The 25,307-nt window shown below is 43.1% G+C and overlaps 2 protein-coding genes across 5 annotated transcripts in view; one reads left to right on the forward strand and one right to left on the reverse strand.

Annotated features, from left to right (window-relative positions):
* Positions 1-5,644: 5,644 nt before the first annotated feature.
* Positions 5,645-23,819, reverse strand: RAD51C (RAD51 paralog C). 2 transcript variants are annotated; one of them, XM_027691098.1, is made up of 9 exons: positions 23,635-23,819; positions 22,221-22,479; positions 21,875-22,041; positions 20,680-20,813; positions 17,830-17,961; positions 15,563-15,629; positions 12,045-12,105; positions 9,489-9,549; positions 5,645-5,964 (listed from the first exon to the last, which is right to left on the reverse strand). In XM_027691098.1, the coding sequence occupies exons 1-9, from the start codon at positions 23,750-23,752 to the stop codon at positions 5,845-5,847; spliced, it is 1,119 nt and encodes a 372-aa protein (XP_027546899.1). In that variant the 5' UTR covers positions 23,753-23,819; the 3' UTR covers positions 5,645-5,844. The 2 variants fall into 2 exon arrangements, with proteins under 2 accessions (XP_027546899.1, XP_027546898.1); XM_027691097.1 differs by having other exon boundaries at positions 5,850-9,549.
* A 208-nt stretch (positions 23,820-24,027) lies between these two features.
* The window catches only part of TEX14 (testis expressed 14, intercellular bridge forming factor), a 26,568-nt gene continuing 25,288 nt past the window's right edge, over positions 24,028-25,307 (forward strand). For 2 of the 3 annotated variants that reach the window (XM_027691004.1, XM_027691003.1), the window contains exon 1: positions 24,028-24,371. In XM_027691004.1, coding sequence (XP_027546805.1) covers positions 24,236-24,371 — 136 coding nt within the window. In that variant the 5' untranslated portion in view covers positions 24,028-24,235. The remainder of the gene's footprint in view (positions 24,372-25,307) is intronic. The other variant, XM_027691002.1, reaches the window with a different exon arrangement.

A 25,307-nucleotide genomic window follows, 5' to 3' on the forward strand; every position in this document is an offset into this window, starting at 1 on the left:
AACATGTAGGGACATTAAGAATGCTTTGACAATACTTAATATACCTGTGATATATGTTCTGATACCAGACAAAAGAGTTTAATGGGAAAACCCAATGGTAAATGGGTAAATACCTCTATAAAGTGATGTCTTTAAAAAGTAGGGCTTTTGCAGTAAAGCTGAATTAATTTTAGAAGCTATATTCTGTTTTAATAATTCCAGTGGTTTAAGACTAAAGACAGCAGGAATTTAGAAGGAATACAACAAGAAAGCTCTTGCTGACAAGCTGCATCAAGCTGCAGTTAATTTTCTTAGTCTCAGTCTGTTCTACTGCAGTTTTAAAAAGCCGAGTAACTTCTGTCACCATAGTTTTACTGGCTCCTTTACCATAACATGCACTGTACTGGGGTGTTCCTAAACACAAAGTCCTTCTCTCTCCTTCTTTCTCTTGACTTTTTTTTTTTTAAGTTTTTGAGGTCAAGTCAGGTTTTCCAGATTAATAGTCAAAGATTATTCTGAAATATCCCCCTCCATTGCAAAACACGGGATTTCAGGCCTGAATCCCACTTCCAGCTGTCATGGAAATTTCCGGTGCTATTCCAAAGGAAAATTCCATTTTCAGTCTTCCATTCAGACCCTTGCTTAGGAAAGGGGGTGCTTTGAACAGCAATAGTGAGGAACAGGATATCAGTCCGTGCCTATTTACTGAGATTTGGAAACCTGTTGGAAAAGTACGTGGAAGAAAGAAGTAATGAAAAGCTGACTTCAAAGTGACTGAAGAGGTGTGGAACACTCTCAGAGCAGGTATAACACACACACACCTTGTTTTTGTTTGGTATTTGCCAATATCAAACAGTGCTCTGCTTAAATCCCATTGATATTCTCTTTCAGTGTGTGCATATTCTGTCCTTTTGGGGTGGAGGGTGAAGTTCATCCTAAAATGAGAGCAAAGTTTAAGGCAGGTGCCTGGTGGGATTTAAAACAAAAAAATATATTGGTTCTTCCACAGTCTTGCTTTGAATGACTTGTTCACCATCTTGGTGCAGATTAGATTTCTGGTTCTGTGATACCCTGCTCCAGTCACAAGACCTTAAATTTTACAGTCACTTGCTTAGAAATATGTCCTTAAAAAAAGATTAAAAATTAAAAATCAGCCACTTCCATGAGTACCAGAAACCAATCACTGCTGTGTCCAGGCTCTGGGCATTATTTTTATAATTTATTTGCTCTAAGAGTACAGATAAAATAGAATGGTAGGACTCCCAGGCTTTAAAGATTGTATGCAGCTGATTCTAACTTTTTTCAACAGTCTCAAATCCTTTGATTTAGCCACAGAAATTAGTGTTAATTTTACAAATTAATGAATGAATAACTTTTAAAGAGATACATTCATGTGATGTATTCCATAACATCAAATGTGTGGTAAGATTTTATAGTGGAAAAAAAAAGGTGTTACAATCTCATATTCCCATGCTACACTGTATAGGCACCATTTCCCTGCTAGGGAGACAACTTGTTCTGCAGTCCAAAACGTTTTATTTTAGCAACATATATGATACAAAAAGAATTACTAAGTAAGTGTAGTTGTAACTGTGTTGCTAAAACTGCAGCGGTTCACACTAAATAAATTAGAGTATTAGAAGTAAAGGTGTCAGAAATTTAAACCTCCAAAATAATGCAATGTGAGACACCAATCTGAGCAAGTATTCAAACAGCATATTTGTGGGCTTTGAGAAAAGCATCCAGATCCAGTTAGAACCATTTATTGAGGTCTGTAGAGTTGCTTTTTGACTTTCCTATATATTGATATTGAATATTTTAAATGTTCCCCCTTCTCATTGTTTGAAACCAAAATGTGATTATTTATTTACTTTTTTAAAATATCCTGATGCTTCTTTGGCTCCACTTAAATCAATGGCAAGTAATTCTTGCAATAAAATAACCAGTATTTTCTATAATTCTTGAAGAATGACTTAGTAAAATACATACTGTTCTATGCATTCTTTTGACATATAATCTAACATTTTTACTGCTTGTATAATGATTAAACTATTGTTTTTAATATCATTTATTATCTTCTATAGTTAAAACCATGTAGAGCTTAGAGTCTGGAATAGATAGTGGATATTGTAGGAATATTTCTCGCCTGTGGGAAGCAAGACAGGAGCTGACAGTTTAACAGTGGGTGCATTTGTGGGTGAAATTCAGTACTGGGAAGGGGGCCAGTTCCCGGTGATTTCATTCTTCAGCATAGAACATTAATGCAGGAATCTTGCTCCAGCCAAGGGAAGCCATCTCCCCTGACCCTAATCATCCAAAATGAGTCCATGGCTGGGAGCCACAAGACATTGAGTCCGCAGCCTGGGGAGCCGGGGAGAGGGGAAGCCCGGGAGCAGGTAGCAGCTGGCACCGGTTCCTGGAGCCAAGGGGACTGGTGCGGAGGAGGGCTGGGCAGGCTGCCCTAGGACACTGCCAGCTCTGCATTCCCCTGCAGCCAGGATCCTGTGCAAGCTCTTAGCAGGGCCCTTGTGCCTGAACTGTGTTGGGAATCACGAGCTGACCTCCCTGGTATTATTCCCCTGTTACTGTGATGTGAGCGCTCTGTTTGTTCCATTTCCCTCAAGGTACTCTGTCTTAGGACAAGAAATCATCGAGCCACACTTCAAAACTTAATCACATATATTTCATAAAGAATTAGCACGTGTTAAAACAGTATAACACATCTTAATGTGCCTTTCTAAATAATTATGATCCCAAGCATGGTAAGGACAATCTCTTCTGAGAAGCTGGAGCACGATGACTCCTCCTTCCAACTTCTGTATTTTCTTTTGTTCAGGGAAAGGGTGGAGTTCAAAAGGCAGGCAGGAAGGATTTCACCTTTGTTCTTAATCCATGAGATGCCTTAGAATAAATGTGATTCAAGGCTCAGTCCCCCCAAAATAACGAAAGGAACAGTAACTGAAATTCAATAAGAAACTTGTTATATTTTAAATGTAATTTTCTCAGCTCTGTATTCAACACTCAAGTTCATGGCTGAATCTTCCTCCATATGACCCAACCAGTTTGTGATTTACTTCAATGTGAGACTGATTGTCCAACTTGAACCTTGGCTACACCTTTATACCCCCCGCTAAGCTATTCCTTCTCCATATTTTCATAGATTTATTCTACTTAGAAGCTCATTGGTTTCTCAGTGTTTCATAATGGAAAAGGTGCAGAACACATAACACAAGGAATAAATAAATTGTTGTTTTCCCTGTCCAAACCAAAGAGATTCAAAGCAGGACTCTGAGCTTGAGGAGAACCACCCTGTGACCGCAGTGTTTGACTGTTGCCAAGGCCTGTGGTAGGATTTGTATTCTTGTTGTGGTGGCACAGTAGGTTCCTACACCACAACTAAATGTCGTCCCTATAAAATGGAATAATTTCAAACTCAGCATGATAGCTAAAGCTCTTGGCTTTCAGAAAACTGGGACTTAAGCAGCGAATCAAATAACCCATTTTCTTTTTGATTCGGTGCCATGAGGTTGGCTACTTAGAATCTTACTTTTTGTGCAGTAATAAAATTCTCTCCTGCCCCTTGCTGTTGTGCCCTGATGCTGTGGCATGCAAGAGAATTCCAGGCCCAGGTGGAAAAAAATCAACTGGCCATGGAAGATTTATTGGTGAGGCTACGGTCAAATTTTTTCTTTATATGCAATTCTAAGCCTGGAACAGCTTCCTTGTCTCCAGCAGATGAGAATGAAATCTGGCTCATTTAATCTAATTTTGTCTCCGCCAACAGATCCTTCTCTCTAGTTCTGGTCTGCAGAGCTGATTTTTATAATAGCTTCAATATGAAAAAAAAAAAGGAGAAAAATTTAAAAAATCACAGCATCGAGAGCCTCCAATGTTTCCTCTGGACATTTTGTAACTCCCACTGTTAACCAGTAACTGTGCATCTTTTTCATTTGGATAACGACGCCCGGAATACCGGGAGATCTAACATTTACTCAGCCACGACGATTTATCTTGTTATAACAGGATCAGCATCTCAGCTGGGGCTTCTGGATGCTGCTCTACTACAAACAAAATTAAAACCACAGTCAGCTGAAATTAATAGTATACGAGAGACACGCCGTTACTCTCCTCACACATGGAAGGACGTGGGGAGGATATTAATTCCCAACACAATACATGGAGGGAAACGGGGTTTTTTTCCGTAAATATCAAACACGTTGGAGAGTAGCTATCGCTGGGAACCAGAAGTGCTTCTTAAAATATTGCTACAACGTTCCTAATGGATGGTTCTCCTTGTGGCTACGTAGGCATGTGCACGGTGCCAGCTCCCCCCTCCTCCTGCACTGCAATACGTAGGAAGCTTTTATTCCCAAACGGAGCGTTTGCCTGCTGACATCACATGCGGTAGGATCCTTTTGTTTGCCCGTGTCTCCTGCATTGAAATGTTTGTCTGAGTCACCAATCCCACTGCCTCCCTTCCCCTATGTCATGCTGCTTGCTTCAGAGCTTCTCCCTGACTCACAGTTTTTAAATTTTGACACAGCCCAGTTTTGCTGCATGGCAACTGAATACTTTCCCTTTTAATATTTCATTATGTAATTTATATCTAAACACTATAATGATCCAAAACCCACTGCCTCTTTTTTATTTTTTTTTTTTGCAGCTTTATTTTTTTTGAATAGAGAGTTTTTATGACTCAGATTCAGCACTGAATTTTGTTTCAAGGCAAAGTCAGTTTAGTGTATACTAAATTAAAAATTCAAGATAGTGACTCCCACAACTTGAATTCTTCATTTAGCTGCTGGCTGAGTTTCCTCAGCTCTAACGTTATCGAGCTCTCTGCCAGAAAGGGGTCATCTGTGTGCATGTGTACAAACACTTCTCATAATTGAAGTAATTACTATTTTGCACTGCAGCACCTTTCTTCTCCTCTAATAATCTCATCGATTTGTTTTCTCTTAATAAAAAGAGGACAAAACCCTGCTGTGTTTCCAGTGTAGATTCATTCTTTTGGTTTAGAGTCTGGAGGTGCTAATATATGGCTGGTGTATAAGAAGTCTGGATTTCCTCTTTATTAAAGCCACGGACAAAAGAGATCCTGATTACAGCATCTCAGCCTGAAATAAAGAACTTGGGAGTGAGGGCTATGCTTTGGTTCAAGCCTGAGTGATGGCAAAGTATTCTTACTTACCAAGATGGGAACATAAAATTACCGTGCTGGATTAAATCTTTTGTCCTTCAGATCCAGCCTTTTCTCTCTGTTGTTGTTGTCACCACAAGATAAACGAGAAGTTCAAAGCAGAGCTTTGATTGTCCTTGATCAAGGACTTTGCAGCAGGTAAGGGCTAAAGCCCCACTCTGGTGAAACCTGCATTTCTCTTGCAGCACCCAGGAGCAGCTCCACTGCCTCCTGCCCTGCTCTGAGCAGGTGGTGAGCACAGTGCTGCATCCAACCTCCTTAAAATTCAGGTGCACACAAAGCCAGATGAGTGATCCAGACCCATGTCATTCAATGTGCTGTGCTAGATGCACTCATTTCATTGTGCTTTTACCCAGACTAAAAGAAGTAGTTGGATTCTCCATCCTCCTCAAAAAATCCCCCAAACCAACTAACCAACCAAAAAAAAAAACCCAAATAAAAAAAACCCCACCCTGAAGTCCCTTGTAATAGAAAACATAGATTTTTATTATAAAAGTAAAATTATGCCACACACAAAGGAATTTTCTGCCTCAGAAATTTGCATATTGCAGTCTTAACGTTAAAATAACATCCAGAGCAGGAATTGAAGTTGAGAGTCTCTCAGGCTGCCTTTGGTTGCACATTCACTGTGCAACTGCTCTCCCGTAGCTCACATTTTTTAACATTCAACTTTGGAATCGCTGCTGCTTCTCCTCCTCCCTCCGCAGCCGCTTCCGAGGGTTCATTTCAGTCCCTTCTGCGTTCTGAGTGACAGCTGGAGGCTGCACATCTCGGAAGCCATGAGGCTGTAAGATGTAAGGGAAATCATGTGCTAAAGCTTGTATGGATATAAAGCATGAGCAACCAGTTCCCAGAAGACCAGGATAAGGGAGGAGGCTGCCATTTATTTTAGATGAGCAGCCCCAGAACGTTTACAGACCAGCACTGCAAAGTTTTCAACACACGTGCCGACTATTAACTGTGTCTCCTCGTTTTCTTCCTTGAAGATATTTTATTTTCACCAACCAGGCTATCATTTTCATTTTGCTACTAATCACCCCTATGGCTATGAAGAACTGCTTCTCTGTAAATTCACTTATGTTGCTTATTTAAATAAATTAAAAGACAAATCCATCAGCTCCCCCAGAAGGAGGGAGATGACTGGATTAATTGCCTCCGTCATTTTCAGAAACAAAACTGTGAATTTCTACAACCTAGGATATTTTTGTTCCATGTACCTACTTAATGAACTGAAAACATCAATGAGACGTTGTAAGAGAACAGCAGAGCTGAATCAGTCTGTAGACTGCAAAGACTGTTCCAGCATAGTAATTTATAGGACACAACGGGATGAAAACCTTTAACTGCCAAAAACTAAATGCAGAAGTGAAAACTAGACGCTGCTACTCAGGAGAGTGCTTGATGTGATCTATCTGATCTAGTAGCATTTGTATTTTCTTTTACTGCAGCTCACAATTTAATGGTTTTTAACCATTTTAAAATAAGAAAGATCTGGAAAATCAGTTAGCTCAACACGTCACGGATGCAGATGGAGATACTGAGATGTTATGAAAACCTGCAACTGTCTGTCTTCCCATCTCCAAGCAAATGGAGATGTGCAGGGAGCACTGCTGGCAGCTCAGGGGACACTCTCAGTGCAGACTTAGAGAGGAAAAGGGGTTAATCAGAAAAGAAAATCGCTCTGGTGATCCAAAATGCTCAGGTGGGGACAGGAGCCTTTCAGGAACGCTGACATTTTGGGTTGGTGCAGTGTGAAAAAAGCAGGCGGAATTCCTATCAGACATGTGACTCCTCCAAAATGCCAGCGTGTCCCACACCAAGATCAATCCCAAACCCAAGTAAAATGTCTTGCTTACGTCTGCCATCCCTGTATTTCTATTTCTGAATGCCTCACCTCACCCAGCCCAGGGCTTTTAAAGGAACAAACAGCAAGAGGTGCCACAAGGGCAGGATCTGTGCAGTCCCTCTGCTATTATAAGCAACTCAAGTGTTATTCTAAAGAGCCTGATGGGGAATCTTCAAGTTTAATGTTTCACTGCTGCTTGCATCTAATCTCTGCCATTTCCCTGAGGCACAAAGGTGGATCTGTAGCCAAGAATCCACTTAATCCAGCAGGCTGACTCCCAGCAAAAGCATTCCAATGGTTATAAAGGCCAGAACATGATAAAGTGGGCTGCCTAGTATGGATGTCTGGCACACTGGTTACAGGCATGCACCCTCGAAAACACATGAATTTTGTGTATATTTTTGAGGCTTGTTAGTGGGTTTTAGATGGTGGGGAGGTGGCTACTGGAACCAAGGACAAAGCTCAGTCTCCTGTCATTTTGAATTGTTCCCTAATGTCCTCTGGCATCTACACACTGCAGCAAGGCTGGCAGAGGTAGATGGCTTTATTACTTGAGCAGTGTTCCCACTGCTAACTTGGCAGACCCTCCTCAGTTCAGGGAAACACTGACAGTTCCTACCCGGAATAGAGGTCTCGGGTCTCCATCTTTCACCATGAAATAATCAGGTCACATTCCTGGGAAATTTAGGTGAATCAGCTGAGCCACTTATTCCCTTGTGCATAAATCAATTTACATTTCCATACTCTGCATTTAAGAATGAATCCTTATCAGCCTGTGAAAGAAAGGATTTCATGGGAGAGGTGTTCCACAGCCCCCAGAGTGGTGACTGACTCTCCAGAGTGTTGGAAAGGACACGGATGAAAAAAGAACCAAAGCCTGGCCATGGTTAAACATTTCTCCATTGCCTTACAGCCCCTGAACAGCCAGTTTGTCAATGGTACCTCATCTGCCCAAGTCTAAACATTTCTGAGGCTTAAGGAGTTTATTATTTCTTTAATTATCTTATTTTTGTATGCTGGTTATACATAGATGTGCTAAATCTGACTTGGAAACAGTGCACATGTATTTACGTCTTCCAGTCTAACCACAGAGATGGGAATGAGAAATGATAACAGCAGACTGCTATCATCAGCCCTGAATTTCATGAAAAAAACAGGGATAATACATTTTTTACTTAAAGGAATCATCTGCTGAAGCAGTTCATCAGGATTAAGGGGAAAAACACAGGGATAATCTCAAGTTTTAACTAATCTTTGATTGGGATTCACTCTCAACTGTATTTCAAGCCTGTGTGCATTCACACAGAAGAGAGCATAGCTGTTTTATGGTGCATATAAAACTGAAAGGAAAAGGCAATTAAACTGTCTAAGATAAAATCCATCTGTCTGTCAGCTGGAGAAAAAGGACTCACATCACATGATCCAAACAACCTTGGGATGTAGCCCCACTTACCCTACCAGTCTTTACAGAGCTAAGAGTATATATTTGCAGTATTTCTTCTGTCCAGGTGAATACACCCAGGAGTGAAGAAAAATCTGATTTCTCTTGGAAAGTTTGAAGATCTCATCTTATGGCAGCACTAAAATCTGCAGGAAATGCTATGGCAACGTGTTTCCATGAGGACACGTAGCAAATAGTTATGGCATGTACCTATGGATCTGACATTTGAAGATGTAAGAGTGGAGTGGTGAGGGTTTTTTTAAACCTAAATACAGCTTAGACAGCATGTATTCTCATTGATATGTATCTAAGCATTCCACAAAAGGAAATAATCACAGGATTTAACTAGGGGTGAATGAGGACTCCAGCCATAAGCTGGAAGCTCCTTATATGATAGTGACAGAGGAGAAAAATCTGTATATATTGGCTGGGTGTAGGGTCACTGTAGGATGGAGCCATGAAAGAGGGAAATACAGCCTGGGTTATATCAGGCAACACACATAAAGCAGAGATGGGGAAATATAGATGACACTGGTGAGACCTCTGGAATAGTTCTGGCCATCCTGGTCCTAAAAAGATAAACTCAAGTGGAAGAGATTAAGAGAAGAGCCTACCTGAGAAGGGAGAAAACAGCCTGGCTTGTTCAAGTCTCCCAAATGAAGGCTCAGTTTGTCCTCACTAACTGCACTTAGGCCAGAAGTTAACATCAAAGCAGATAAAATAAGCAGCACTAGCAGCAGAGCAGATGGGGACAGGCAGATGGGGACAGGCTGCCTCTAAGTTTGATCTGGAAATCAAAATGTTTTAACTCAGGGGACTAACTGCTGGGTCACTTTTCCAAAGAGAAGAGGTGCAAAATACTCATAAATCTGGAGACATTCCAGTATTACTGGTTACCTTCGGAAGGCAACCCTACAAAAGCAAACATCGTTCTCAGATTTCTCTCTGTGTCTGAAAGTCCCTTTACAGCTCCCAATGTGCTCCCTCCCTCTCTGACCCTCCACCCCAAAAGCAATACTGACTGTGATGTGATAGGGGATTGTTGCCTCCTTCTGACTCGGTGATTTGTACAACGTTGCCAACCTGGTAAAACAAAAAAGCAGGTAATTATGATTAGTGAATACAGTAATAAAAATTCCAACTAACCCAATGACCAGACCCAAGTTTTCCCACAATCCTGGGGTAGGTACCAGTGGGATTCTTAGGTATGTATTTTCATATAGGTCATTTAAACTGTGGATGATGCCAAATTTCCATCCTTACATGACCTGTCAGCTCACACACAATCTAGACCTACTAAAAGGAGTGAATGATTAATTAGCCTTGTTTCATCACAGTATTTGATGACATTTCTGGAACAATATTCATTATGAATTAATTCCTAATGTCACTTTCTTAAAATGCAAACAAAAAAGGTTTTTGAGCACAACTCTTTCCTACTCCATTAATCATTTATTCACTGACCTCTCTTAAGCTGGGGGAGACCCTCAAGAATTTCAATACTTCCAGGGAGGCTTTTTCCAGAGATTTCATAAGCCTGTCAATATAACCTAGAGGCTGGAGAAGATGATGTTCTATTTCTAAGCCTGCCCTTGCCACTGACATACAGCATAACCTTGAGAAAATAGTTTCCCTTTCATTTCTCCTCTGACACTTCCCTGATTTTGGGCATTTAGGCTCTAAGCAATACTCCTCGATTTGTGTTGTACAGCACAGTAAAGGCTTGCATAATATTGATAGAAAATTGCAAAGCAGCTCAATAGCAAAAGGTTTTTGAACCAGTGCCAGGGCTGCCAGTCTGCTCCATGCCCACCTCCCCCAAACTTATACAAGCCAATCTAGGAAGTGTTCTGCTCTCTGTATCAAGACACTCTGCCAAAAATCCCGTTAATTATTTTGGGGTTTTTTTTTTCCTCCCTGAGGTGCCATTCTATTAGAGAGCACGTAATTACAGCCTGAGGAACGCTGCCACTTCATGTTAGCTACACAGGGAATTCCTCAGAACATTGAAGTGGTGGGTTACACTTGACAAAATTGCCCAAATCTGAAGCTGCAGAAGCCAGGCTTTCACAAGGGCTCAGCTGGAGCCTCTGACTCAACGGGATCTTTCCTCCCAGCAATGAGAACCCTTGGAATTAAGCTCTGACATTTGCAGTAGTAGAGAGAAAGGAGTCAGGTATCAGAGTTGGCCAAAGCACATTTGAAAAATTAAAAAAAAAAAAAAAATGGCAAATGGATTCTCAAATGGTCTTCGTGCCTCAACAGTGTAATATAAAAACAATTTAACAACAAAACTACGATGGATCATGAGGTATAGGCAGTTTATGTAAAAATGCAACAGCATTGAGTTATTTCTGCTTTTTACAGAGGCATTTGTAACCAGAATTGCTGTTTCTGCAGGCCCTGCTCCACATAAGCTGCAGATTTAGATCAGTAAATAAGCCATGTTTGTCTATCTTTGGCTTATTTTCTGGAACTTGTATCTGCAGACTTCCTAGCTCTGTTGCAGAAGAAAAAAGTTCTTTTGATATATAAAATTAACTTTTGTTCACTCTGCAATCATTATGTTGATGCAACTTCAGTCTTATAAAGGCTGTTAACTAATCAGTGATGTTAATTTAATTCCAAATTAAACAGCCTGCTGTAATCACTCTGCATTGCCTTCAAACTTAGAATTTAAAAACAAAACCCCACAAGAAAGTGTCACTGCATTTCTCTTTCAAATTCAACGAGCAAAACTACGCACAACAACATTCCAGGAGCATTTTTGTTCCCTGTTTGCAGAAGATTAGGGAATTGAAGCACAGCTCCTTAATCTCAAGCTGCTGCACGGTGATAGTATACACAAGACAAATTTAACTGACCAGGAAAGAGAAATGACCTTGCAATGTAGTGAAGAGGAGAAAAAAGAAGCAGGAAACAGGGAAGATCTCACTGCAACAGACAGAACTTCACACTGTTTTTAGAAGGGTCACCCTCCTTTTGGGTGTCTCAACCCACCCTCCACAGCTCAGCCCTGCCTTGCCTGTCAGTGCAGCTCTTTCTGCCTCTCTGCAGGTCACTGGAACTTGGTCTCTGGTTTCTGTCCAGCTTTGCAGGCCCATCCTGCTGCATCCCAAAGCAGAAAGGTCCAGAGGCTGCCCCTGAGGCTACAGCCCACCTTCCTGAGGGTCACTATCTTGGTGGCTTTAAAGCCTTCTTTGGCATCTCTGGCTTTGTACTTGCTGGGGCCTAAAACACCCAGGCAAAGAAATTCTACTCCCTGCTTACAGAATGCAGACAGTAAAAAAAAATAAATGTCTACTCAGCTAAATCCTTGTGTCTGAACAACTGCCATCAGGATGTTATGTTTTATGAGACGTGGCATCTGGTCAGAAAGAAGGTGTCCCGTGGTGGAGAGGAGGAGCCTGACAGTTCAGCCCGAGCGAGAAAACTCTTGAGCCTCAGTAGGCTGGGACACAGCAGAACAAGGCCAAAAGCCAAATTCAAATCCCTGCTTGGCCACTATGGTCAGTCTCAGAAAATTTCCCAGGGTCACACTTGTCATTATTACGATTTTTATTCTGATTTTCACTTACCTCTGACTGTTGTCCCAGTGAAAGATTAAACGGACGGTGGCAGCGTGTCCCCAGCTTTCTCCTGAGTGACACAAAATGACAGGCCATTTTAGTAATCTCCTACACCAGCATCACCATCTGATGCTGAAATTAGACCAAGTCTTCCAAAAAAAACCCCCACCATGATTAAAACATATGTGCCTTTACTTGCAGTGATGAATCACATCTTTTTCATATGTACAAGGATTTCACAACAAATATACCAAGATGAGGAATAACCTCTGTACTCAGGGTGTTTTACAGAAATCTTGATGTGATGCTCCCATATTTGTAGAAAGATTTTATAGGTGCCAAATAAAGGACAGGTACTAGACAAATCCTGAAAACAGGCAGCATGAAGAAAAGATTTGTCTAATTACTACTAAAGAAGTTGAGTGAGTACGTCTAAATCCTACTTCAAAACTGCAATATTCTGTCTCTCAGGCATAATTATGAGCAAACATCACTCCCTTTGGGATACCAGCTTTGGGAGAAAGTCAATGATTATTAAAATATTAAGGGCCCCTGAAGCAGTCTTCTGCTTCTGACAGCAAAATGCAAAAGAACACAACCAAAAGCAAGGAGCAGGGGGGGCGTAGTGGAAGGAGAGAAGGAAGTTTGGATTGTTATCCTGCTTCAGGGGAACAGTCCTACTATTTCAGCTCACACCTGACCACAAGCTCAGTCAATGCACAGACAGTTTTTATGTCTGTTTATCCCAGGAGACAGTCAAAAGATGGCTTTTAAACCAGTCATTTTGCTTAAGTGCTCCAGGTCTCTCCTGCTCCCCTGCCCGCAGCCCCTGGAATCACTCACTGCTCTCCACCACATCTCCAGCCCCATGTGCCCCCTGTGCTCTGACATTCATTAGAGCCCAGAGAAGAAAAAAATATGATTCTGCTGTAATGAAGACCTAGACCCTCTGGGCATCTTGCCAGACCTTGCTCCACTATATATCTAAGTTGAGATTAAAGATTTTGGCTTTCAGACGCGGTTCCGAGTCAGAGCTCAGAACACATTTTACAATGGGTACAAATTCCACACCGGCACGTTTCCAGCTGCATTGAAAAGTGCTACTGTAAAATGAGATATTTCTGAGCTAAACTGGCTGTAGATTAATATTTGACCTCCTTTCTAAATATATCCAGCAGAAATGTCTAGGAACACCCAGCTTAGCTATCAGTAGTGGGAAAGAAAGCTGTCCCCTTCACAAAGCTCTTGACTTAATACCTTGCAGCATCTGTGCTTTTTTTCTTTTTTTTTTTTTTGTCATAATTAAGACCTTCCCTTCTGCTCAGGAGCTGAATAAGAGTTTAGAGATTAATGCTGTCGTGAAATCTTAGAAAAAGCTGTTTCTTAGGCTTACCAATCAATGGGGGAAAAAAAGCTATTTAAGGGATGCAATAGGTTTGAATAATTTTACTTGGGGGTTTGGTGCTGATCCCTCCCTCAATAGTTCCTTTGGCTACAACCAACTGGGGAGAAGTGGGAGGTTCTTTAGCCTTTATGATGAGACTGTTGAAAAAGCATCTCTTCAGAGTGGGGCATAAAAATCACCTTGTAACCCACCAGCTCAATACTTGCACCGAGTCTGTGGCATAAATTCACATTAAAATGAAAAGAGTTTTGTACCACTCTGAAATGCTACAGTAGAGATATCGCTGTTTAGGATGAGGGGGTTTTCCCTCTGCTTAAATATTTTACCAACTGGTACAAAGTTTAATTTTTGAAGGAGGACACACCACTCAGTTTAACGTGGTCACACACACTCTGGTGAGAGTCACAGTCAGTTCAACGTGAGGTTATGCCAAATTAAATGTTTGTGAAAGAAAATATGCATGATATCTTTGAATTGTAATGAAAAAATACATGATATCTTTGAGTTATAACCAACTCTGAATGTCTTCACATTCTTTACTGTCCCCATGACTCAACAAACACAACAGCTCCCAAACAATGCTGGCCAGTGAAAAAAGACAGGCTCTATTAGCTTTAATTGAGTTTGTAGCCAGAAAGGCTGCCAAAAATAATCCATCAGAGAGCAAGAGGCAAAACTGACAAAAAGGGTCAGATCCTGGGAGCTGGGTCTGCCATCGCAGCTCCAAATTCCACATTCCTCACATTCCTGGAGGAGATGGTCTGTGTTTGTTCATTTTAATTTACCCTACAACTGTGCCAAATGGTTCAGTGCCTGTACAGACACTGGGAACATCTTTGCCTTTGTACTGTCCCCTTCTCCCTCCCCTCCAGAACAGGGGAATCATTGCTTAGCTCACAGAAACTAAACCTGTGCACAGAGAATTTGTGCCCTTGAAGTGAATCATAAAATAATACGAAGTTACAACCTGAAATAAGATTTAAATGCTGAACTTTTCCTTAATTTGTCGAAATCTCTGCTTCAGAACTGTTTTCTTTTCCCCTGTGACTGCAGCAGATGAGTCTGTATGAGGTACTCTGCTCATTACTGGGCAAAATTGAGCAGCCTGGAAAAAAAAACACTTAAACTGGCTCTGGGCAGGCTGAGGATCCCACACAGAACTTCCCTCTCCATCATAACTGCAGAGAGTTCCAGCGATGCAGCAAATATGAAATGCCTTTGCAAATAATTAATGGAATGCGTTCAAGGGTAATGGGAAAATAAACAATTTAAATTGTTTTGGAGAGGCAGCGAATGGTTCTCAGGGAATTTAGCAAATTGCAGCGTGGTTTGAGGTGTGCAACCATTAAGCAAAGTTCTTCTTTGAGGGCTTTAACCTCTTCATCACCCCATTCCTGCTCGAGGTTTACTGCTCCCAGGTACATTTTTTGGATGATGATTCACCAGCCAGTTTCAGTCTATATTATTGATTTATCAGAGTTTACTTATTATTGAAACAGCTCAAGATTACTTGGCCACTTTTGGCAGAAGTGGATTGGGAGACAATCACCCAAACAGCTCAGGGTGTGGTGGTGACATCCAGGAGGGACAGTGGCCTCCTCAGCTGTGACAGAGGTAAGTCCACAAGATCCTCAGGGGAAGGTGCAATCCATTAGCTGCACATCTACTTAGAGAGTTCTGAGTTCCTAGTGCTTCCCCAGAAAGGGTCTGTCACCTTAAGGAATATTGTTACATCTAATATCAAATTTAGTATTACAAATTTTGGGTTAAAAAGGAAAAAAAAGTCCATCCACGCTCTCAACCTGTGAGTTTCTGCAATCTGAAAATGTCATGACTTTCAAGCATATTTATAATCTCTTCTCACAAATCTAACCAGGAGTCTAATCTGCACACCACGTCTCAGCAACAGAATAAAATCTGATACTTTTAATTACAACCACAAGGCTGCCCTAGCTCAGCACTGCTCTAGAGTTCCACCATGCCAGCAGTTCCAGATGGGTCTGGTATTTTCACCATGGCTTCTGCTGCACTGTGGAGATTCAGCAATTTCATTTCCTTTGTATATGATGCCAAAGGAAAAGAAACCACACATCAGTTTTCAACTCACAAGCTGAACACTTACCTAGAGCAGGTACCAACGTGGACTGGCTTTGCCCGATTCTTGTTGTCATTTGGTTTGTCAGAACCACCTGAAGGAGGAAACAGAAGCAAAACAAATAAGAAAATCTCCAGGAAACCAGCATATTGGTGGGAGGGAAGAGAGGGATTTTTCAAAAAGCTTTTACTGATAAAGTAGTTGCTCAGGCAAAACTCTTGGCAACGGTGATGAATCTTCTGTGTTAATGAGAAGAAAATGTAGGTGTGCCTCATCTTTTCAAAACAAAATAAGAGGACCCTGCAAAATGCATTTTTGAATGGAAGGGAGATTTCTTTCATTCATGACTTTGAAGAAACCTAAATTTCTCCCCTCCCAAGGGATGCAAACTCCAAACAACTTGTTTATCCCACCGCATTAGCCCTAAATACTGTTTGGAGCTGTGTTTAGATGCACCGGCGCTCCATAAAGAGACAGCTCTCAGTCACTGGGGTGAATGAACTTGGTGGTGCTGCCCAAAACACACATTAGCCCAGTGATTAACCAAATTTCTGTGCCTTGTAGTCTAAAAATGCACAAGTGGGTACAATATACAAAGAGAATGAAAGTGAACAGACAGAGCGGGGGAGTGTTTTCGCAGCACGAATCACTCGTGGGAGGCTCACAGACAGTCTAGGTTAGATCCCTGGTAGAAGTGGGGGTGGGTGAGACAGAAAAGAGCCAGGAATATTAATCACAAAGTTCATTAAAAATGAAAAATAAAAAAAAAATCGTACCTATCTTAAACCCCAGGGGTTTTCACTGTTTGATAAGCTTGTAGGATTCTTGCCTGAGCAAGTGTGTGAGAGCAAACATTTCCACTGAGCACACGGGGCACACCCCAAAACATTTACACAGCTGAAAGCCCAGGACATATATTGCATATTTTAGAGAAGTAACTCATCATAAGTGGATGGTAACAGCCCCAAATAGGCTCCCCATCTCACTGCTGAAGAAGGGCTGGGCTGGGCATCCTCACACAGCCCACTGAGTCCAGCTTTAGAAACGCAAGGGCCTGACTTCCTACCATATTAGAGCATCCAGGCTGCCTGACAAGCAATCCCTGGCATGCAGGCTGGATTTAGCCTGCTCACAGGCTCATGGAACTAACCCAGGCACCAACTGAAGTTACCCTGAAGCTGTGACTGATCACTCCTTTAGCAAGAGTTTATTTAGCAAGCCTTTGTACTAAACTGCTCCCTGGTTCAGAAGAGATAAATTATATACGTTTCCCTCGACCAAAGAAAAATAAAGTGTCCAATGACAGCTGCTGCTGTTCAAGGTCACCAGGTACCAAGCTGTGAGTGAGAGGACTCAAGAAATCAGAGGCTGTGCAAACCCAGCACCCATGGAACATCCATCTCCCTGGTACCCACAGCAGCAGGAAGAAGCTCCATAACTCACACCAGGGAGACAGCAAGGGCACCCTTTCGGCAGCCAGCCCAGCCTGAACACGGAGCTGGGCTCTTCCCCTTCCCACATCTATCAGTGGAAGCACAAGGAGAGGCTTATTTTTAGCCGCTGGGAACAAAAGCCAATTGCGCCAGAGAGTTGTGGGTGACAAGGTCACAAATCACCTGGAAACCGTTAGAGAGGCACAAGCACCATTTTGAGGCCGTGGAAGCTCTAATTCCTGAACAATGCTTCTCTGAGCTGTGAGAGACTTCCAAAACAACTTCTGGAACAGCTGCAGCTTCCCAGTGCCATCTGCTGGCTGCGGGGCCGCTGCCTCCATGTTGGCGTCAATGACGTGGAAACAATGCCCAGGAAGGAAGCCCTGGGTTTCCATGGATGCCAGAAGAGCAAGGCAAACCAGCAGATAAAATGGTTTTCCTCCCTAAGAACAGTTTCTCCACTAAGACCGGGGTTTATTTTTAAACTAAGAGCATGAAGTTGTGTTGGAACTGCCGAACGGTCTGATATGTTTTCATGTAAAGTCACCAAAGGAGCATTCCTTGTCCAACCAACGCTGGGAAACAGCGTGGCAAACTGACATACTACCATTGAATTAAGATCCAAAGTATGCTGTTAATGCAAATTTTACTTATTTTTGCAAGTCTAGGAATTTCCCACCTTATAGGTGTTGTTCCTGTGTGATCCATCTCCATTTACTAACTAAACCTGGCAAGAACGAACGTGGAGGACGTTCTCGCAGTCTTATTTTGCTGTTCAGAGACAACCACAAATCACATTTGCTTATTTCTTTGTAGGATACTTATTCCAAAGCGGCATCTTTTGGGATTTAATGGACTCACCGCTGCTTTGTGGTCGTTTGCTACGATGATGAGCTGCTGTGCCAGACCATTCAACAGCCTCGTCCGCAGGGACAGGTCCTCGAAGTCGTGGCGGAAAGGGAAGGCAATTCCATCAATCACCACCAGTCGGACCTAAATGCAGAAGGAAAGGAAAAAACTACCATTACCATCCTATAAAAAAATGACAACAAGCAGCAATACCTATTTTTAAGTGCACTTACAGTGTTTTATAGAAGGTGAGGGCCATCTTTTATTTCATACCTCGATGAGCACGACCACGTAACCTTTATTTCTCTCTATATATCAGTGACAATCAGCACCTCAAAGGAGTGCAGGTGAAGAGCCTCAAGCTCCAAACACTCCACAACACATGCTAAGTGCAGGGCTGCATCATGCACAGGGACCAGCTCAGGCTAGAGCTGCACCAGCTCAAACAAAACACTGCACCAAGCTCAACAAAATGCTCCCCAAGCTCTCCCATGAGTTAACCCAGCACAGAGCTGCCCTCCCAAATGTCCCCTTTCAGCTCACTTACAGCTACCTGACTTCTCTGCATCTCCTGGTATGGAATACAAAATAACAAAGCTGGACTTAGAGCCTTGCAAAGGAGAAGATGGAGAAAATAATCATTAAACGTCACAATTGTACTTCTAACACTAATTTATTTCACCTTCTCCCTCAAAAGTTAAATCCAAACCAAACTCAAAATTCATGCTGTCTGTAGTCACTGTTGAGATAACTCAGCTCACATCAGTGAGCTCAGAAACACGGAGTTTAAGAGATGCCTAAAGGTATTCCAGACACACTGCAATGGGATCTGTCTTGCCTGAAGATGTTTGCTTTGCTGAATTATTTCTTTTGTAGCAATCATTAGCTGAAGTCAGAGCACGATGCAGCTGCTGGCTCATCACCCTCAAGACACTGTATAAACATTAGTCTGGGATTTTGATTTATTCTAACTTCATTTGTTGTAGCTGTTTTGATGACCCAAGTTTGTCTGGAATACAGGAGGGAGATGGATGGTCTTACAGTGCCTTCATGTTCAGATGTCACTCAAATCCTCAGTATCTACAAGCTCTTGCATTAATGCACGAGATAACAAATTGGGAACAACAAAAACCCCCTGATTTTCTGTATTATTGATTTAACTCATTACTGGAACATACAAGCCTGCATAAACATCACCCTGTGAAATGGCCCCAGGCCTCCAAATGAAAAAAAAATCTTAATTTGCAAAAGAAGATTAAATAGTTGGAATCAAAAGAAGATATTCTTCTGTTTTCTCATTTTTCCTCCTTCCTACAGATTCTTTTTTATGAGCCTGTACATCTTCTTCATGCCTAATTTCTTTATGAGCAATCAGTTTAACAGTATAAACATGACTCACGCTATAAAGGAATGTATACATGGTTATATAACTTGTCTATCAGATGAATATGTCCAGGTAGGATGCAATTTAGTCAATTTTCTCCCAGTTGCACTTGTTATAAATAGCAAACAAGAAGACTTAAAGTATTAAAAGTAGGGCTTTGGTAATATCTTCCTTCTCCATGTCAGCTTGGCTCTACCAGACCAAGCTCTACCTTAAAGAATTCAGTTTATTATGACAAGAATATTTTCTAACAGCCTTTCCCATATTAATAACAAGATCTCAAATTAATTCATATTTCCAAATGACACATTTGGATCTCTACATCTCTCTATCTCTAAATATGTACAACTATGTCTCTCTTAAAAAAACCAACCTAAACCCTGGAGTTTCCCTGTGGTCCCAGACTGGGCTCCAGAGGGACCAGACTAATTTTAATGAGAGCTGGACTGCAATGAGCAATCTGTCAAGTCACTTATAGCCTGTCCAAGGAATCAGCAGAAGGTCTTATGGTTCTCCTGCAACCTTCAGTACTTCAGGCTCCAGGCCAAGCACAGATAAATCAGCACAGATGGTACCAGGGAGCTGCAGCCCAGTGTAACTGTGCTAATGAAGCCATGTACTTTCCACAAGAGCAAACACAACAGGGCACCGTTAGTACCTGGCAGAGAAGGGGAAGTACCAGACTACACCAAGCAAAAGTGAGACTCCCATCTGCGCCTTCGAGAACACAACAGCTTCCAAAAATGAAAATTTTGGAACATATGCAAAAGACAATCTAACTAAACAACGGGGATTTGTGCTCTGATAGAACGAGGCACCAGCCACCTTCCCCAAATCCTGACAGGGAGGGATCTGCTGTGCAGAATCTGGAAATCTGGAAGGGAGGTGGTGATAATCTGCCTTACAATAGCATTTCTCTAAGACATGGGGTACTAGGAAACTTTCTGGCTGCAGTCCACCCAAGAGTCAGGCTGCAGGCTCTGGTTGCTTGTAGCAACAGAGGATGTACTGGAAAGAAGGAGAAAAGTCACTTTTTGGATGCCAAGATGGTGCGGGATGTTTCTGGTCCTCAGTGATCTTCTAGGACAAAAGAAAGCCTTTCTGATGCCATCATTGTGGTCACCACAGGCACACCTGGCTCAGAGACTCTTCTGTAAAGCAGTTCTGTGATGATTCATAACTCAGAGCTCACAGAAATGTAACAACACGTGGCAACACAGATCCAGGATCCAAACTGAAAATTCAGGATGGTGGCAGCAGCGGGAGCAAAAGCAAATTACTCTCAAGAGTAATTGGGATGGGAATGAAAAAGCAAACAAGCAGAAGGCTTTACATTTGTACTCTGGCATCAGCCAATACGTTACTGCCAAGCTGACGAGGTACCAAGGTGTTTACTCATGTTACTCTTACTACAGCAGATAAAAATCTTTAGTGTGAAGATGAGTGATATGTTCTGATAAGCCTGCAATAACCCTTACCTTGGAATGCTCTGAGAGGAATTCTGGGAGGAGGTAGACCTGGGCAAGGAGCTCTATGTAGTCACGACAACGGAAGTAATATATGTGAGAAAGGATACTTTCAAGAGAGAAGGTCTCCAAAGCTTTCAGATGATCTGAGAACAAGCAAACAGATGAATAAATGAGTCAGAAGTCTGTACGAGCATATTGTTACTTTCATCATTGCACCAAACTATGCCCTCCACACATAGCAACAGCAAAGCCCCCAGAAACAGAACAGGCAAGGTAGAGAGTGTGGAGACATACCTTCCATCTGGCTTGAAAGTCAGGAAGGTGGTGAGCAGATGCTCTCTCAGCATTTGCACACAGAGACACCGGAGCCTCCAAGGGAGGGCTCCAAAAATGAAACATTTATTTCTGAAACAAGAACCTTTCCAGTAAATCATTTTCAAGCCAGAACACCACCAGAGGCCATCAGGGACTATTAATCATCCTTTGTTTAATGTACAGGCAGCAGCTCATTTAATACGGTGTCCTTTCACCTCACTTCAAGCAGAAGTTTGGTGCATAAATTCTCCAAGAGCAACGTGGAAGTTTTGTCACTGTCCCCAACAGACTGATGACTTTGAGAATAAAAATCCTCAAAAAAAGCAGCCTGGCTATATTGACCTTATGGAGGAGCTGAATTCCAGCCACAGTTTTGCTATATGGGGCTTCAGCAGCAACAGTGCCTCAAAAAGTTCTGCTGTTGCTCTTCTCTTTCCCCACCCAACCCTGTGTTGCAGCCCATAATCCCTCAGTTTTGCTGAACAGAGTTGTGTTTGGGTTTAGCTGCAAATTTGATCTTTAAAGAGAAAGGAAAGGAAGGAAAGGAGGGAAGAAAGAGAGAGAGAAAGAAAGAGAGAGAGAAAGAGAGAAAGAGAGAAAGAGAGAAAGAGAGAAAGAGAGAAAGAAGGAAAGGCAAACACCAAACCCCCACATACTTAAACCTCCCCATATCATCACGTAGAAAAAGAATTATTCTTAAAGTAAACCAGCCCAGTCTGCAGCACAGGTCCAAACACTGATGCAGTTCAGGGTTTGACACACACAGGTGGAAATAAAAGGCTGCCAGCAAGAACTCCCTAAGCCCCAAATGTAGCACTGCAGCCTACGAGACACTTGTTTCTCTCCATCCCTGCCTACCAGGCAGAAAGAAACAACTCAGCAACGTTACCTTCCTCTTGCTGAGCCTCAGCAATGAGCTGGCAGTGGTGCACACAGGCAGCTGCAATCTCCACCACTCTGTCTACCATGAAACTTCCCTCGGTGTCAATGAACACGACTTCTCCAGCGACGCCCCCAAAGCACTCCGGGATCTGCACGTCTACTGCCAGCTGCATACTGCCACGGGAAACAGGAGAAAAGGGAAATATTTACACCACAGACCTCTCCTGACCCGCTCCTGAAGGGACATTTCTGCTGAGGGACACATGGAACAGGGAGCAGCACAATTATTATCAGAGTTAAGTGAAACAAAAAGTGGTTCTTGGTCGCACAAAGGTCACCCGGCGGTAAAATACCACAGCTGCGTTTTCCCCACGCCGGGCGCTCCGCAGACCTCGGTGATTTTTGTCAGCTGCACACCCCCTCCCAGAATGTTGTCCAGTGCTGAGCAGAAGGTGATGATGAAGCCCTGGGCTTGCTCTTCCTCCAGAAGCTCCAGGGCTGTGAACTTTCTGGTGGCGCCTGAACCCCCGGCAGTCCTCGCTGCATCCCCGTGACATTCCTGCCTCACCACCTGCAGGGCTTCCAGCGCCTCTTCTTTGGAAATTCCAAGTTCTGGAAAAGTCAAAACCACCTTATTTTTATAAACAGCAATTGATTTAAAGAATGATGAGGTAATTCAACATCTTTGACAGAACATAGAATTATCCATATCCACCCTTTCAGTGTAACACACACACAGCCCTGAGACTAATGGCAGGATTTTCAAAAGAACTCAGAGCAATGACGTGCTGTGTTTGGGGTTTAGGTGACAGCAAGTTGTCTGCAAATAATAATAAAATCAAAGTATCTGCAGATAATAATAAAATCAAACCTGCTGTTCATAGATGGATGAGCTCTGGCAGAACAACTCCCCTACTCTGCACCAAATGCACTATCGTATTAATTTCATTTGAAGCAAATAATGTCCTGTAAAAGAAGCCAGGTTGCAGACCAGTAAGTGCCAGTGACACCCACTGATTGTGGGTATTTTCAGGATAGCCCAGGGCTGAGCACCTGATGCTTCATTTTTATATTTGAACCACAGATCAAAGAACAGAGATGAGAGACCTGCAAATATCTTTATACACACATGTGCCTTGACAGATCCAGCTTTGATTGTCAAAGCAAAAACCATTACCACATATTATCATAATTAACAAAACTACTGATAATGAAAATCTCAGAGTAGTTTGGGTGGGAAGGGGCATTAAATATCATCTCATTCCACCCCCTGCCATGGGCAGGGACACCTTCCACTAGCTCAGGTTGCTCCAAGCCTCGTCCAACCTGGCCTTGGACACTTCCAGGGATGGGGCAGCCACAGCTTCTCTGGGCAACCTGTGCCAGGGCCTCCCCACCCTCACAGGGAAGTGTCAGGACACACTCCTTATCAAGTCTGCAAATCTTATTTACATCTCTTGAAAGAGGTAACTTCCTGACTCCACAGAAGTTTATTTTGTTTAAATTACATAGAAAAAAAGAAGAGGGAAGCTGGGGAAAGAAGAGGGACGAGACTGGCAGAATCCTTTCGTTTTCCTGCATCCCGTTTGCATCCATCGCTCAGTGTAAGACAGATCTACCAGAACCTTGTGAACCTCACTCAGTATTTACTGTGCCCGTTTCCCGGGCCACACGGAAGCCTCAGCAAGGGGTCCCAGAGCCGGGAAGGGGAAGGGGGAGAGCGGAAGGGCGCGGGGAGGCCCCGCGGGGCCGAAGTGCCGCCGGTACCTTTGCTCAGGCCGCAGGGGCCGGTCTCCAGCAGCTCCTGCGCCGTCTGGAAGCCGGCGGCGGCCAGGCGGGCCCGCAGGGCGGGGGCCAGCGGCAGCGAGCCCACCTCCCGCTGCATTGGCGGCACCGGGATCAGGACCCGGATCAGCACCGGCACCGGGAACGGGCGGGAGCGGGCGGGACAGGCCACGCCCCCGTGGGCGGAGACAAATATAGACCACGCCCTTAAGGATGGATATATACGTCATTCTCCTGCCCCGCCCCCTGCTCTGGGGCCCCGCCCCCTTTCCGGCGCGCGCCGCGCCCTGGCGCGAAGCGGCGGCCGCGCACGAGGCCGGCGGGAGTACTGCGCATGCGCGGGCGCGCGGAGCCGCGAGGGCGGTGCCGCGTGCGGCGGCTGCTCCTGTGCCCGTTGGTGTCGTTGGTCCCTGAGGGGACGGGGCCCGTGTGTCCCGGCCGGCCCGGGGTCCTCCAGGGCGGAGCAGCCACAGCCATTTACATCGGCTGCTGCAGGTGCTGAACTCGGAGATAAGTTAAGTTGTAGTGTTTTGCAGCTTTCGTGACGTTTCGTACCTTTTCCCAGCTCTGTTGAGGAAAGAAGATGGCTCATCTTGTCCCTGTTCCGTTTCCGTGCCCAGTCAAGCTTGGAATTATGAAAGAGGACTCCCTGGAAGCCGAGATGCATGACTATGTCAGGGAAGGGAACTATGTGGAAGTGAAGAGGCTTCTGAAAAAAGGTAAAAGCTAAGTTTAGGCAAGTAGTGGCAGAAAAGATTTACTTTTTCCTGTATACTTTTATGTCTGGTAAAAAATAGTCATCAACTGCCTGCACAGTTCAGTTTTCTGAGTGAAATATATATATAAAAATCGTTTTGTGTATATATATATGTATATACACACTTATATAAATATACATACATACATATATATATATACAAAATGATTTATAGTTGCCCTTTTCTGATAAGTGGGAATAATTATTGAATAAAAAAATCTATTAAGATAATACATTAAAATAAAAGAAATTTAGAATATAAATGTAAAGAATAAATGAAATATATATAAATAAATGAAATATAAATTAAAATATAAAGAATAAATAAAAGATCCCTGCAATCCTGGGATAAAATTTTATTTTATTTAGTAAAGTAAATTTAAAAGAAAACTAATCTTTTACTCGTATGGTGCTCAGAAGGAACTGATTGAGGCATTGTAAAACTGAAACTCTGAAAGTCTGCTATAGAAATACTCTCTTTAAACGGGATATTTATTCAAGCAAAGCGCTTGAGGTGTGGTTTAGGTACTGGTGTTTTGACATCCTGATTTGTAAGCAGATAGGAACAGAGGATTGTGCAAATGAAACGCAATTCTTAATGCAGTTTTATTTCTGTTTTACGATAGAGGATGTCAGTGGGTTCCGCTGTTCCGGAGCTGCGACATCTCCGTGTTCGCGGGTGCGGGGGCTGCGCGGGGCGGGGCCGGTTCCTCCGCGAGCCTGCGGGCGCGCGTCTGATTGGACAGCTGAGGCAGAACATGCAAACGAGGGGGCGTGTCCCGAAAACTGACCCACGCGGGTGGCGAGCGCTCCCGCGGGGCTCGGGGCGCGCTCCCGCGGCGGCGGGCTCTGGGTAGGGGCGCGGGGACCCGTCCCGGGTGTGCTCGGGGTGGGTGTT

This window comes from Neopelma chrysocephalum, unplaced genomic scaffold, assembly GCF_003984885.1.
Source record: "Neopelma chrysocephalum unplaced genomic scaffold, ASM398488v2 Primary Assembly neopelma1_82, whole genome shotgun sequence".
Lineage (NCBI taxonomy): Eukaryota > Metazoa > Chordata > Aves > Passeriformes > Pipridae > Neopelma > Neopelma chrysocephalum.

Coding starts and splice junctions, on each gene's coding strand:
- RAD51C (XM_027691097.1), bottom strand. CDS start 23,752: ATGCAGCGGGAGGTGGGCTCGCTGCCGCTGGCCCCCGCCCTGCGGGCC. Junction 22,480..23,634: donor CCCCTGCGGCCTGAGCAAAG/GTACCGGCGGCA, acceptor TGACTTTTCCAG/AACTTGGAATTTCCAAAGAA. Junction 12,106..15,562: donor CACGTTGGTACCTGCTCTAG/GTAAGTGTTCAG, acceptor TGTGTCACTCAG/GAGAAAGCTGGGGACACGCT.